Source organism: Oncorhynchus gorbuscha, linkage group LG06 (genome assembly GCF_021184085.1).
Source record: "Oncorhynchus gorbuscha isolate QuinsamMale2020 ecotype Even-year linkage group LG06, OgorEven_v1.0, whole genome shotgun sequence".
Classification (NCBI taxonomy): domain Eukaryota; kingdom Metazoa; phylum Chordata; class Actinopteri; order Salmoniformes; family Salmonidae; genus Oncorhynchus; species Oncorhynchus gorbuscha.
In genome coordinates, this window is record NC_060178.1 from 1,281,443 (window position 1) to 1,296,920 (window position 15,478).

Genomic DNA, 15,478 nt, shown 5'->3' on the forward strand with positions numbered 1-15,478 from the left:
GATAGATAAACACACAGATAGATAAACACACAGATAGATAAACACACAGATGCACACACAGATCAATAGATACACAGATAGATAGATGTACACACAGATAGATATAAACACACAGATAGATATACACACACAGATAGATACACACACAGATAGATACACACACAGATAGATATGCACACACAGATAGATAAACACACAGATATATAACACACAGATGATAGATACACAGATAGATAGATAAACACACAGATGCACACACAGATCAATAGATACACAGATAGATAGATGTACACACAGATAGATATACACACACACATATAGATACACACATAGATAGATAAACACACAGATAGATACACACACAGATAGATACAAACACAGATATATAAAACACACATATAGATAAAGACACAGATAGATAAACACATAGATAGATAAACACACACACAGATAGATACACACAGATAGATAGATACACATAGATAGATAAACACACACACACACAGATAGATAGATACACACAGATAGATACACATACAGATAGCTAGATAAACACACAGATAGATAGATAAACACACAGATAGATAGATAAACACACATATAGATAGGTAAACACACATATACACACACCCATACAGATAGATATATACACACAGATAGATACACAGATAAACACACAGATAGATAAACATACATACACCCACATAGATACACACTCACAGATACACACAGAGAAACACACAGATAGATAAACATACAGATAGATATACACACACACAGATAGATAAACACACAGATAGATATACACACACAGATAGATATACACACACAGATATATATATACACACACAAATAGATAAACACACAGATAGATAAACATACATACACCCACATAGATACACACTCACAGAAACACACAGATAGATAAACACACAGATAGATAAACATACATACACCCACATAGATACACACTCACAGATACACACAGAGAAACACACAGATAGATAAACACACAGATAGATAAACACACAGATAGATAAACATACATACACCCACATAGATACACACTCACAGATACACACAGACACAGCGTGTGTTCCATCCACCAACCTCACTACCGATACAACACCAGGACAGCTGACAGGCTGTCACCTGAAACCCCACCTCTTTAAGGAATACCTAGGATAGGATAAAGTAATCCTTCTCACCCCCCCCTTAAAAGATTTAGATGCACTATTGTAAAGTGGCTGTTCCACTGGATGTCATAAGGTGAATGCACCAATTTGTAAGTCGCTCTGGACAAGAGCGTCTGCTAAATGACTTAAATGTAAATGTCAATCATCTCCGCTGATAAACCTTGTGTTCTCCTCTCCTGTCACAGGAGCATCGGAGTCATCACCTACATACTGTAAGTAGAAACGGTTTAAAGTAGATGGCTTATACATCTATCGATGTGACCGTTTGGACAGTGTCACTAATGACTGTGTGTGTTTTCAGTTTGAGTGGAGCGTCGCCGTTCCTTGGTGACTCGAAGCAGGAGACTCTAGGGAACATCTCAGCCGTAGCCTACGAGTTCGACGACGAGTTGTTCAGCAGGACCAGTGAGCTGGCCAAGAGCTTTATACGACAACTACTGGAGAAAGACACCAGGTTAGGGGTTAGAGATACACATGGGTCAAAGGTCAGATGAAAATAAAGACTCTAGGGAACATCTCAGCCGTAGCCTACGAGTTCGACGACGAGTTGTTCAGCAGGACCAGTGAGCTGGCCGAGAGCTTTATACGACAACTACTGGAGAAAGACACCAGGTTAGGGGTTAGAGATACACATGGGTCAAAGGTCAGATGAAAATAAAGACTCTAGGGAACATCTCAGCCGTAGCCTACGAGTTCGACGACGAGTTGTTCAGCAGGACCAGTGAGCTGGCCAAGAGCTTTATACGACAACTACTGGAGAAAGACACCAGGTTAGGGGTTAGAGATACACATGGGTCAAAGGTCAGATGAAAATAAAGACTCTAGGGAACATCTCAGCCGTAGCCTACGAGTTCGACGACGAGTTGTTCAGCAGGACCAGTGAGCTGGCCAAGAGCTTTATACGACAACTACTGGAGAAAGACACCAGGTTAGGGGTTAGAGATACACATGGGTCAAAGGTCAGATGAAAATAAAGACTCTAGGGAACATCTCAGCCGTAGCCTACGAGTTCGACGACGAGTTGTTCAGCAGGACCAGTGAGCTGGCCAAGAGCTTTATACGACAACTACTGGAGAAAGACATCAGGTTAGGGGTTAGAGATACACATAGGTCAAAGGTCAGATGAGAATAATCAAATCAAATCAAATGTATTTATATAGCCCTTCGTACATCAGCTGATATCTCAAAGTGCTGTACAGAAACCCAGCCTAAGAAAATAGTAAAAAATAAAGAAAACCCTTGAATGAGTCGGTGTGTCCAAACGGTTGACTGGTAGTGTATATGTTCAGGCTGATGTATGTTTCAATCAATAAATAAAATGTATTTATGAAGCCCTTTTTACATCAGCTGATATCTCAAAGAGCTGTACAGAAACCCAGCCTAAAACCCCAAACAGCAGGCAATGTAGGTGTAGAAGCACGGTGGCTAGGAAAAACTCCCTAGAAAGACCAGAACCTAGGAAGAAACCTAGAGAGGAACCAGGCTATGTGGGGTGACCAGTCCTCTTCTGGCTGTGCCGGGTGGAGATTATAACAGAACATGGCCAAGATGTTCAAATGTTCATAAATGACCAGCAGGGTCAAATAATAATAATCACAGTGGTTGTAGAGGGTACAGCACCTCAGGAGTAAATGTCAATTGGCTTTTTATACCCGAGCGTTCAGAGTTAGAGGCAGCAGGTGAGGTAGTGAGAGAGTCAAAAACAGCACGTCCGGTGAACAGGTCAGTGTTCCAGGCAGAACAGTTGAAACTGGAACAGCAGCACAACCAGGTGGACTGGGGACTGCAAGGAGTCATTGGGCCAGGTAGTCCTGAGGCATGGTCCCAGGGCTCAGGTCCTACTGGAGGGGAGGGAGAGAGAGAATTAAAGCAGCATACTTAACAAGGATCCAACCCTTTTTTTTCCATTTCTGCCCAAAATTAAATACCCAAATCTAACTGCCTGTAGCTCAGGACTAGCATCCCTCCAGTATTCATCTTTCTTTGTTAATTGATTAGTCACTGGACTTGTTTTCCTTGAGAGACAGAGACACAATATCCAGCTGGGAAGGAACCTACAGTACATGCATATCCCAGAGGTTGTCAGTGTCGAGGCAGGATGGGACTTGTTCACTTGCCAACCATCTGTTTTCATAGTCACAACACTTCTTTATGTGTGTGTGTGTGTACGCGCGTCCCCTCGCTAAGCTAACAAACTTTTACTGTTGTTCTTTGCCTTTCAGAAAACGGTTGACAATCCATGGTGCTCTGAATCATCCCTGGATACAGGTAATGGTTTATTATATCATGTTGTATTGGTTGAACACTTTAAAGCTCGACTATAACATTCTGTTCTGCAGAGATTGAACTGTTGCTACCCTGACTGACTTCTTCCCCCTCATATCGTTTTTCGGTGCCTATACACAGCCAGAGATGCAGGAGTCATTTGATTGAGCTATTATGAACTTCAACGACTGTTATACAGTTAGATATCTTGCTTTCGTAAATTCACTCTGGCTATCTACTCCGATTTCAGAGGACTGCTGAATTTATGAAAGCGCAACACCTGCTGAATATGACCGGTGTCAGTAAATGTAGGCAAATAGAAAAGGCCTAACCAGCTCTGCTACGACGAGTAAAAAGTAAAAACCTTAATAACTGACTTGCCTGGTTAAATAAAGGTAAAAAATAAAAATAAAATAAAAATGTCAGATCTACATCAGGTCTATGGGTTACCTAGATCAAAATCAAATCAAATCAAATCAAATTTATTTATATAGTTAGTCAAGAACTCTCTGGATAAATGTAAACAGCCTAACCAGCTCTGCTACGGCCGGTAAAATGGTCAGAGTTAGCTGTTCTCTCATTTGTGTCTGGAAGTAGCTAGCCAGCAAGCGAGCTAACTTTATCCCGTTAGCTTGGGTGCTGGAAGTAGCTAGCCAGCAAGCGAGCTAACTTTATCCCGTTAGCTTGGGTGCTTGGTTGGGACAAAGCATGCATTGGCAGGCAAGCTGCAGAAAGACGAGCAGGCTACATTTCCCCGTTGTTTATCAGTGCAATTTTGACAGCCAACTAGCTGAAAAAGTTTGAGAGGGTTTATCTAAATGTTCCTGCATTAGATTCCTGCATTAGATACTTAATATCACTGGACAGTTTTATCTCCATCTCTTCATTCAAAGACACGATCACGGACACTCTCCAAGCCCCCGTCCCTTCCTTTTGGTAGGCCGTCATTGTAAATAAGAATTTGTCCTTAACCTGACTTGCCTGGTTAAATAAATAAAATAAAACATGTTTAATTAAGAAGGCCCATTCTTCCCCACTGTGTTTGGGTTCGTACTCATTTTTAGAATGGCCACTTTTTAACCCGCTATGTTCTGAAATATTAACCCAGAAATAGTGGTCCTGTTGAACTCTTATCATGGTGGTGAATTGGACTCACATTATTCTGGTCTTGTCCCCCTCTTCGTCTCGGTTTGCTCCGGTCTTGAATCGGACACATCACTGTTGCTTGCCATAGATTTCCTAGGTATAGATCCCTGTCTTTAACCGTGTGTGTTGTACCCCCCTGCAGCCGTTGGACTCCAGACATAACAAACTGACCCTAGCCCACCGACACATAAACTACTGCAGCATAAATACTGGAGGCTGAGACAGGAGGGGTCAGGAGACACTGTGGCCCCATCCGATGACACCCCCGGACAGGGCCAAAAGGGAAAGATAGGATTTCCTAGGTATAGATCCCTGTCTTTAACCGTGTGTGTTGTCCCCCTACAGCCGTTGGACTCCAGACAGGCCCTGGTAAAGAGACAGTCTGTGGTCAACCTGGAGAACTTCAGGAGACAATACGCCCGACGCAGGTGGAAGGTAAAACAGACCTTACACGGCAATAGAAGTGTATGGAAAGAAACCTTTTGGGGAATTAATTTATGAACTTGGTTGCTCTCCTAATCACAACTGTGTGTCTGCCTTGGGGCCTACATTCCCTCACAGCCTGGTTTGATTTGTGTAGATGGAGCCTCTTATCACTCTGAACTCTCCCCCCTACAGCTTTCCTTCAGAATTGTGTCTCTCTGTAACCATTTGACTCGTATGATGAAGAAAGGTCATCCCAAGCTGGCAGCCCAGGACGAGGTACGTACAATAGGAGCTCACAGTCTAGTCCACAGGAGGCTGGTGGCACCTTAATTGGGGAGGACAGGCTCGTGGTAATGACTGGATCGGAATGAGTGGAATGGTGTCAAAAATATCAAACACGGTTTGATGCCGTTCCATTGGCTCCGTTCCAGCCATTATTATGAGCCGTCCTCCCCTCAGCAGCCTCCACTGCTGTAGTCTACATTTAGATAGTCATCTTACCCAGAGTCCTTCATCAGACGCTCTTATCCAGAGTCCTTCATCAGACGCTCTTATCCAGAGTCCTTCATCAGACGCTCTTATCCAGAGTCCTTCATCAGACGCTCTTATCCAGAGTCCTTCATCAGAGGCTCTTATCCAGAGTCCTTCATCAGAGGCTCTTATCCAGAGTCCTTCATCAGACGCTCTTATCCAGAGTCCTTCATCAGACGCTCTTATCCAGAGTCCTTCATCAGACGCTCTTATCCAGAGTCCTTCATCAGACGCTCTTATCCAGAGTCCTTCATCAGATGCTCTTATCTAAAGAGTCAAGTTTGATGTTTTTCTACATGAGCTATCACTGGTAGCAGCAGGTCTATGGGTTACCTAGATCAGATCTACAGCAGATCTATGGGCTAACTATGTTAGCCCATGGGGCGGCAGCGTAGCCTAGTGGTTAGAGCGTTGGACTAGTAACCGGAAGGTTGCGAGTTCAAACCCCCGAGCTGACAAGGTACAAATCTGTCGTTCTGCCCTTGAACAGGCAGTTAACCCACTGTTCCCAGGCCGTCATTGAAAATAAGAATGTGTTCTTAACTGACTTGCCTGGTTAAATAAAGGTAAAATAAAAAATAAAATAAAAATGTCAGATCTACATCAGGTCTATGGGTTACCTAGATCAGATCTACAGCAGGTCTATGGGTTACCTAGATCAGATCTACATCAGGTCTATGGGTTAACTAGATCAGTTCTACATGAATTATCACTGGTAGCAGCAGATCTATGGGCTAACTAGATCAGATCTACATGAATTATCACTGGTAGCAGCAGTTCTATGGGCTAACTAGATCAGATCTACATCAGGTCTATGGGTTAACTAGATCAGATCTCCATCAGGTCTATGGGTTAACTAGATCAGATCTACATCAGGTCTATGGGTTACCTAGATCAGATCTACATCAGGTCTATGGGTTAACTAGATCAGATCTACATCAGGTCTATGGGTTAACTAGATCAGATCTACATCAGGTCTATGGGTTACCTAGATCAGATCTACATCAGGTCTATGGGTTAACTAGATCAGATCTACAGCAGGTCTATGGGTTACCTACAGCAGGTCTATGGGTTACCTAGATCAGATCTACATCAGGTCTATGGGTTAACTAGATCAGATCTACATCAGGTCTATGGGTTAACTAGATCAGATCTACAGCAGGTCTATGGGTTACCTAGATCAGATCTACATCAGGTCTATGGGACTGGCAGCATGATTCTAGTACAGTATGTGTTGTTAGCAGTATACAGGAGGCAACAGTACAGTCCCTGTGAAAGGTGTTATAAATATGCCGCCTGGGTACTGTCAAGGTGCTGCTTCTGTTTTCCACAGACACGTTATTCTGTTAGTAATACATAATTAACTCTGTTGATGGTTGCACGCTGTACATTCAGTTGTTTTGGGAACAGAAGTGTGACTGTGTGTGTGACAGACAGTGATGGCATTCTCTCAAATCAAATCAAATGTTATTTGTCACATACACATGGTTAGCAGATGTTAATGGGAGTTTAGCGAAATGCTTGTAAGCCATGTTGTTGAGGGGTAAGGGTGGTGCACAACAGTTGTTTCTGGCTCAGGGTTAAGGTTAGAGCTCAGGTTAAGGTTAGCAACTTGGGTTAAGGTTACAGCTCGGGTTAAGGTTACAGCTCGGGTTAAGGTTACAGCTCAGGTTAAGGTTACAGCTCAGGTTAAGGTTACAGCTCAGGTTAAGGTTACAGCTCAGGTTAAGGTTACAGCTCAGGTTAAGGTTACAGCTCGGGTTCAGTGTTTGCAGCACGGGTTAAGAGTTGCAGCTCAGGGTAAAGTTTGCAGCTCAGGTTAAGGTTTGCAGCTCAGGTTTGCAGCTCAGGTTAAGGTTTGCAGCTCGGGTTTTCAGCTCAGGTTAAGGTTTGCAGCTCAGGTTTGCAGCTCAGGTTAAGGTTTGCAGCTCAGGTTAAGGTTTGCAGCTCAGGTTTGCAGCTCAGGTTAAGGTTTGCAGCTCGGGTTTGCAGCTCAGGTTAAGGTTTGCAGCTCAGGTTTGCAGCTCAGGTTAAGGTTTGTAGCTCGGGTTTGCAGCTCAGGTTAAGGTTTGAAGCTCAGGTTTGCAGCTCAGGTTAAGGTTTGCAGCTCAGGTTTGCAGCTCAGGTTAAGGTTTGCAGCTTGGGTTTTCAGCTCAGGTTAAGGTTTGCAGCTCAGGTTTGCAGCTCAGGTTAAGGTTTGCAGCTCGGGTTTGCAGCTCAGGTTAAGGTTTGCAGCTCAGGTTTGCAGCTCAGGTTAAGGTTTGCAGCTCGGGTTTGCAGCTCAGGTTAAGGTTTGCAGCTCAGGTTTGCAGCTCAGGTTAAGGTTTGTAGCTTGGGTTTGCAGCTCAGGTTAAGGTTTGAAGCTCAGGTTTGCAGCTCAGGTTAAGGTTTGCAGTTCGGGTTAAGGTTAGCAGCTCGGGTTAAGGTTTGCAGCTCAGGTTAAGGTTTGCAGCTTGGGTTTGCAGCTCAGGTTAAGGGTTTGCAGCTCAGGTTAAAGGTTTGCAGCTCGGGTTAAGAGTTGTAGCTCAGGGTAAAGTTTGCAGTTCAGGTTAAGGTTTGCAGCTCAGGTTTGCAGCTCAGGTTAAGGTTTGCAACTCGGGTTTGCAGCTCAGGTTAAGGTTTGCAGCTCAGGTTTGCAGCTCAGGTTAAGGTTTGCAGCTCGGGTTAAGGTTAGCAGCTCAGGTTAAGGTTTGCAGCTCAGGTTTGCAGCTCAGGTTAAGGTTTGCAGCTCGGGTTTGCAGCTCAGGTTAAGGTTTGCAGCTCAGGTTTGCAGCTCAGGTTAAGGTTTGCAGCTCAGGTTAAGGTTTGCAGCTCAGGTTAAGGTTTGCAGCTAAGGTTAAGGTTTGCAGCTCAGGTTAAGGTTTGCAGCTCGGGTTAAGGTTTGCAGCTCATGTTAAGGATTGCAGCTCAAGTTACAGTTTGCAGCTCCTTGTAAGGTTTGCAGCTCGGGTTAATAAGGTCTGTTGTTTTATCATACTTCCAGAGGGACTGTGAGAGCGACCAGGAGACGGAGATGATCATGAAGAAAAGACCCAGAACCAGGAAGAGAAGCAACACTTCCTGAAACCTGCCTATCTTTTCTGATTTGTTGAATGTGTGTCTGTAGCACACATGATTGGTCCAAAAGCAGCCACAGAGACTAATTCAAAAACTGCTGTCCATACAATGTCTTTTATATGTTGCACAGCATTCTAAAAACACATTTTCTGGGGCGATAGATGAAACACATTGATAGTGTTTCCTATGGAGGGATTTCAGCGCCAACAGAAATGGTATTTGAATCCCTGCCTTCTGTAAAGCTATCTAGATTGTAGACATGTACATGTGATAGGGGACAGGTTAGGGTTACAGGTTAGGATAGGGGACAGGTTAGGGTTACAGGTTAGGGATAGGGGACAGGATAGGGTACAGGTTAGAGTTACAGGTTAGGATAGGGGACAGGATAGGGTACAGGTTAGGGTTACAGGGGACAGGTTACACGGTACAGGTTAGGGTTAGGGTTAGGGTACTGGTTAGGGTTATAGTGGACAGGTTAGGGTTACAGGTTAGGATAGGAGACAGGTTAGGGTTACAGTGGACAGGTTAGGATAGGATACAGGTTAGGGTTACAGTGGACAGGTTAGGGTTACAGTGGACAGGTTAGGGTTACAGTGGACAGGTTAGGGTTACAGTGGACAGGTTAGGGTTACAGTGGACAGGTTAGGGTTACAGTAGACAGGTTAGGGTTAGGGTTACAGTGGACAGGTTAGGGTTACACTGGACAGGTTAGGGTTACAGTGGACAGGTTAGGGTTACAGTGGACAGGTTGGGGTTACAGTGGACAGGTTAGGGTTACAGTGGACAGGTTAGGGTTAGGGTTACAGTGGACAGGTTAGGGTTACAGTGGACAGGTCAGGGTTACAGTGGACAGGTTAGGGTTAGGGTTATAGTGGACAGGTTAGGGTTACAGTGGACAGGTTAGGGTATATGTTGGGGTGCAGGTTAGGGTTACAGTGGAAACGAAGAGGACAGCTCACAGATAATTTAATGTTGTTATCCAATTGTCTTAAATAACCAACTTCCTCATTCTGCTGTTGTCCTCGTAAATGAACAACCTCATTCTGCTCTTGTCCTCATTCTGCTGTTGTCCTCATAAGAGACTAACTTCTTCATTCTGCTGTTGTCCTCATTCTGCTGTTGTCCTCATTCTGCTGTTGTCCTCATTCTGCTGTTGTCCTCATAAATGAACAACTTCCTCATTCTGCTGTTGTCCTCATAAGAGACTAACTTCCTCATTCTGCTGTTGTCCTCATTCTGCTGTTGTCCTCATAAATGAACAACTTCCTCATTCTGCTGTTGTCCTCATTCTGCTCTTGTCCTCATTCTGCTGTTGTCCTCATTCTGCTGTTGTCCTCATAAATGAACAACTTCCTCATTCTGCTGTTGTCCTCATAAATGAACAACTTCCTCATTCTGCTGTTGTCCTCATAAATGAACAACTTCCTCATTCTGCTGTTGTCCTCATTCTGCTTTTGTCCTCATTCTGCTGTTGTCCTCATTCTGCTGTTGTCCTCATAAATGAACAACTTCCTCATTCTGCTGTTGTCCTCATAAATGAACAACTTCCTCATTCTGCTGTTGTCCTCATAAATGAACAACTTCCTCATTCTGCTGTTGTCCTCATTCTGCTCTTGTCCTCATTCTGCTGTTGTCCTCATTCTGCTGTTGTCCTCATTCTGCTGTTGTCCTCATAAATGAACAACTTCCTCATTCTGCTGTTGTCCTCATAAATGAACAACTTCCTCATTCTGCTGTTGTCCTCATTCTGCTCTTGTCCTCATTCTGCTGTTGTCCTCATTCTGCTGTTGTCCTCATTCTGCTGTTGTCCTCATTCTGCTGTTGTCTTCATAAGAGACTAACTTCCTCATTCTGCTCTTGTCCTCATTCTGCTGTTGACCTCATAAGAGACTACCTTCCTCATTCTGCTGTTGTCCTCATAAGAGACTAACTTCCTCATTCTGCTCTTGTCCTCATTCTGCTGTTGTCCTCATTCTGCTGTTGTCCTCATAAGAGACTAACTTCCTCATTCTGCTGTTGTCCTCATTCTGCTGTTGTCCTCATTCTGCTCTTGTCCTCATTCTGCTGTTGTCCTCATTCTGCTGTTGTCCTCATTCTGCTGTTGTCCTCATAAGAGACTAACTTCCTCATTCTGCTGTTGTCCTCATTCTGCTGTTGTCCTCATATGTGAACAACTTCCTCATTCTGCTGTTGTACTCATTCTGCTCTTGTCCTCATTCTGCTGTTGTACTCATTTTGCTCTTGTCCTTATTCTGCTGATGTCCTCAACAATGAACAACTTCCTCATTCTGCTCTTGTTCTCATTCTGCTGTTGTCCTCATTCTGCTGTTGACCTCATAAGAGACTACCTTCCTCATTCTGCTGTTATCCTCATAAGAGACTAACTTCCTCATTCTGCTCTTGTCCTCATTCTGCTGTTGTCCTCATTCTGCTGTTGTCCTCATAAGAGACTAACTTCCTCATTCTGCTGTTGTCCTCATTCTGCCGTTGACCTCATAAGAGACTAACTTCCTCATTCTGCTGTTGTCCTCATTCTGCTGTTGTCCTCATTCTGCTCTTGTCCTCATTCTGCTGTTGTCCTCATTCTGCTGTTGTCCTCATTCTGCTGTTGTCCTCATTCTGCTGTTGTCCTCATAAGAGACTAACTTCCTCATTCTGCTGTTGTCCTCATTCTGCTGTTGTCCTCATATGTGAACAACTTCCTCATTCTGCTGTTGTACTCATTCTGCTCTTGTCCTCATTCTGCTGTTGTACTCATTTTGCTCTTGTCCTCATTCTGCTGTTGTCCTCAACAATGAACAACTTCCTCATTCTGCTCTTGTCCTCATTCTGCTGTTGTCCTCATTCTGCTGTTGTCCTCATAAGTGACTAACTTCCTCATTCTGCTGGTGTCCTCATTCTGCTGTTGTCCTCATAAGTGACTAACTTCCTCATTCTGCTGGTGTCCTCATTCTGCTGTTGTCCTCATAAGTGACTAACTTCCTCATTCTGCTGTTGTCCTCATTCTGCTGTTGACCTCATAAGAGACTAACTTCCTCATTCTGCTCTTGTCCTCATTCTGCTGTTGTCCTCATAAGAGACTAACTTCCTCATTCTGCTGTTGACGTCATAAGAGACTACCTTAATCATTCTGCTGTTGTCCTCATTCTGCTCTTGTCCTCATTCTGCTGTTGGCCTCATAAGAGACTAACTTCCTCATTCTGCTGTTGACCTCATAAGAGACTACCTTCCTCATTCTGCTGTTGTACTCATTCTGCTGGTGTCCTCATTCTGCTGTTGTCCTCATAAGAGACTAACTTCCTCATTCTGCTCTTGTCCTCATTCTGCTGTTGTCCTCATAAGAGACTAACTTCCTCATTCTGCTGTTGTCCTCATAAGAGACTAACTTCCTCATTCTGCTCTTGTCCTCATTCTGCTGTTGTCCTCATTCTGCTCTTGTCCTCATTCTGCTGTTGTACTCATTTTGCTCTTGTCCTTATTCTGCTGATGTCCTCAACAATGAACAACTTCCTCATTCTGCTCTTGTTCTCATTCTGCTGTTGTCCTCATTCTGCTGTTGACCTCATAAGAGACTACCTTCCTCATTCTGCTGTTATCCTCATAAGAGACTAACTTCCTCATTCTGCTCTTGTCCTCATTCTGCTGTTGTCCTCATTCTGCTGTTGTCCTCATAAGAGACTAACTTCCTCATTCTGCTGTTGTCCTCATTCTGCCGTTGACCTCATAAGAGACTAACTTCCTCATTCTGCTGTTGTCCTCATTCTGCTGTTGTCCTCATTCTGCTCTTGTCCTCATTCTGCTGTTGTCCTCATTCTGCTGTTGTCCTCATTCTGCTGTTGTCCTCATTCTGCTGTTGTCCTCATAAGAGACTAACTTCCTCATTCTGCTGTTGTCCTCATTCTGCTGTTGTCCTCATATGTGAACAACTTCCTCATTCTGCTGTTGTACTCATTCTGCTCTTGTCCTCATTCTGCTGTTGTACTCATTTTGCTCTTGTCCTCATTCTGCTGTTGTCCTCAACAATGAACAACTTCCTCATTCTGCTCTTGTCCTCATTCTGCTGTTGTCCTCATTCTGCTGTTGTCCTCATAAGTGACTAACTTCCTCATTCTGCTGGTGTCCTCATTCTGCTGTTGTCCTCATAAGTGACTAACTTCCTCATTCTGCTGGTGTCCTCATTCTGCTGTTGTCCTCATAAGTGACTAACTTCCTCATTCTGCTGTTGTCCTCATTCTGCTGTTGACCTCATAAGAGACTAACTTCCTCATTCTGCTCTTGTCCTCATTCTGCTGTTGTCCTCATAAGAGACTAACTTCCTCATTCTGCTGTTGACGTCATAAGAGACTACCTTAATCATTCTGCTGTTGTCCTCATTCTGCTCTTGTCCTCATTCTGCTGTTGGCCTCATAAGAGACTAACTTCCTCATTCTGCTGTTGATCTCATAAGAGACTACCTTCCTCATTCTGCTGTTGTACTCATTCTGCTGGTGTCCTCATTCTGCTGTTGTCCTCATAAGAGACTAACTTCCTCATTCTGCTCTTGTCCTCATTCTGCTGTTGTCCTCATAAGAGACTAACTTCCTCATTCTGCTGTTGTCCTCATAAGAGACTAACTTCCTCATTCTGCTCTTGTCCTCATTCTGCTGTTGTCCTCATTCTGCTCTTGTCCTCATTCTGCTGTTGTCCTCATAAGAGACTAACTTCCTCATTCTGCTGTTGTCCTCATTCTGCTGTTGTCCGCATAAATGAACAACCTCCTCATTCTGCTCTTGTCCTCATTCTGCTGTTGTCCTCATTCTGCTGTTGTACTCATTCTGCTGTTGTCCTCATAAATGAACAACCTCCTCATTCTGCTGTTTTCCTCATTCTGCTGTTGTCCTCATAAATGAACAACCTCCTCATTCTGCTCTTGTCCTCATTCTGCTCTTGTCCTCATTCTGCTGTTGTCCTCATTCTGCTGTTGACCTCATAAGAGACTAACTTCCTCATTATGCTGTTGTCCTCATAAGAGACTAACTTCCTCATTATGCTGTTGTCCTCATTCTGCTGTTGTGCTCATATGTGAACAACTTCCTCATTCTGCTGTTGTACTCATTCTGCTCTTGTCCTCATTCTGCTGTTGTACTCATTTTGCTCTTGTCCTCATTCTGCTGTTGTCCTCAACAATGAACAACTTCCTCATTCTGCTGGTGTCCTCATTCTGCTGGTGTCCTCATTCTGCTGGTGTCCTCAAGAGACTAACTTCCTCATTCTGCTGTTGTCCTCATTCTGCTGTTGTCCTCATTCTGCTGTTGACCTCATAAGTGACTAACTTCCTCATTCTGCTGTTGTCCTCATAAATGAACAACCTCCTCATTCTGCTGTTGTCCTCATTCTGCTCTTGTCCTCATTCTGCTGTTGACCTCATGAGACTAACTTCCTCATTCTGCTGTTGTCCTCATTCTGCTGTTGACCTCATAAGAGACTAACTTCCTCATTCTGCTCTTGTCCTCATTCTGCTGTTGTCCTCATAAGAGACTAACTTCCTCATTCTGCTGTTGACGTCATAAGAGACTACCTTAATCATTCTGCTGTTGTCCTCATTCTGCTCTTGTCCTCAATCTGCTGTTGGCCTCATAAGAGACTAGCTTCCTCATTCTGCTCTTGTCCTCATTCTGCTGTTGTCCTCATTCTGCTGTTGTCCTCATAAGAGACTAACTTCCTCATTCTGCTGTTGTCCTCATTCTGCCGTTGACCTCATAAGAGACTAACTTCCTCATTCTGCTGTTGTCCTCATTCTGCTGTTGTCCTCATTCTGCTCTTGTCCTCATTCTGCTGTTGTCCTCATTCTGCTGTTGTCCTCATTCTGCTGTTGTCCTCATAAGAGACTAACTTCCTCATTCTGCTGTTGTCCTCATTCTGCTGTTGTCCTCATTCTCGCTGTTGTCCTCATTCTGCTCTTGTCCTCATTCTGCTGTTGTCCTCATTCTGCTGTTGTCCTCATTCTGCTGTTGTCCTCATAAGAGACTAACTTCCTCATTCTGCTGTTGTCCTCATTCTGCTGTTGTCCTCATATGTGAACAACTTCCTCATTCTGCTGTTGTACTCATTCTGCTCTTGTCCTCATTCTGCTGTTGTACTCATTTTGCTCTTGTCCTTATTCTGCTGATGTCCTCAACAATGAACAACTTCCTCATTCTGCTCTTGTTCTCATTCTGCTGTTGTCCTCATTCTGCTGTTGACCTCATAAGAGACTAACTTCCTCATTCTGCTCTTGTCCTCATTCTGCTGTTGTCCTCATTCTGCTGTTGTCCTCATAAGAGACTAACTTCCTCATTCTGCTGTTGTCCTCATTCTGCCGTTGACCTCATAAGAGACTAACTTCCTCATTCTGCTGTTGTCCTCATTCTGCTGTTGTCCTCATTCTGCTCTTGTCCTCATTCTGCTGTTGTCCTCATTCTGCTGTTGTCCTCATTCTGCTGTTGTCCTCATTCTGCTGTTGTCCTCATAAGAGACTAACTTCCTCATTCTGCTGTTGTCCTCATTCTGCTGTTGTCCTCATATGTGAACAACTTCCTCATTCTGCTGTTGTACTCATTCTGCTCTTGTCCTCATTCTGCTGTTGTACTCATTTTGCTCTTGTCCTCATTCTGCTGTTGTCCTCAACAATGAACAACTTCCTCATTCTGCTCTTGTCCTCATTCTGCTGTTGTCCTCATTCTGCTGTTGTCCTCATAAGTGACTAACTTCCTCATTCTGCTGGTGTCCTCATTCTGCTGTTGTCCTCATAAGTGACTAACTTCCTCATTCTGCTGGTGTCCTCATTCTGCTGTTGTCCTCATAAGTGACTAACTTCCTCATTCTGCTGTTGTCCTCAT

General features: G+C 43.9%; 1 protein-coding gene across 1 annotated transcript in view; it reads left to right on the top strand.

The window, feature by feature from the left end:
• dapk2b (death-associated protein kinase 2b) overlaps positions 1-8,964 on the top strand; it is a 61,504-nt gene extending 52,540 nt beyond the window's left edge. The window contains exons 6-11 of the mRNA XM_046351576.1: positions 1,382-1,408; positions 1,498-1,650; positions 3,419-3,464; positions 4,953-5,042; positions 5,226-5,309; positions 8,548-8,964. Coding sequence (XP_046207532.1) covers positions 1,382-1,408; positions 1,498-1,650; positions 3,419-3,464; positions 4,953-5,042; positions 5,226-5,309; positions 8,548-8,628 — 481 coding nt within the window. The 3' untranslated portion in view covers positions 8,629-8,964. The remainder of the gene's footprint in view (positions 1-1,381; positions 1,409-1,497; positions 1,651-3,418; positions 3,465-4,952; positions 5,043-5,225; positions 5,310-8,547) is intronic.
• The last annotated feature ends 6,514 nt before the right edge of the window (positions 8,965-15,478 follow it).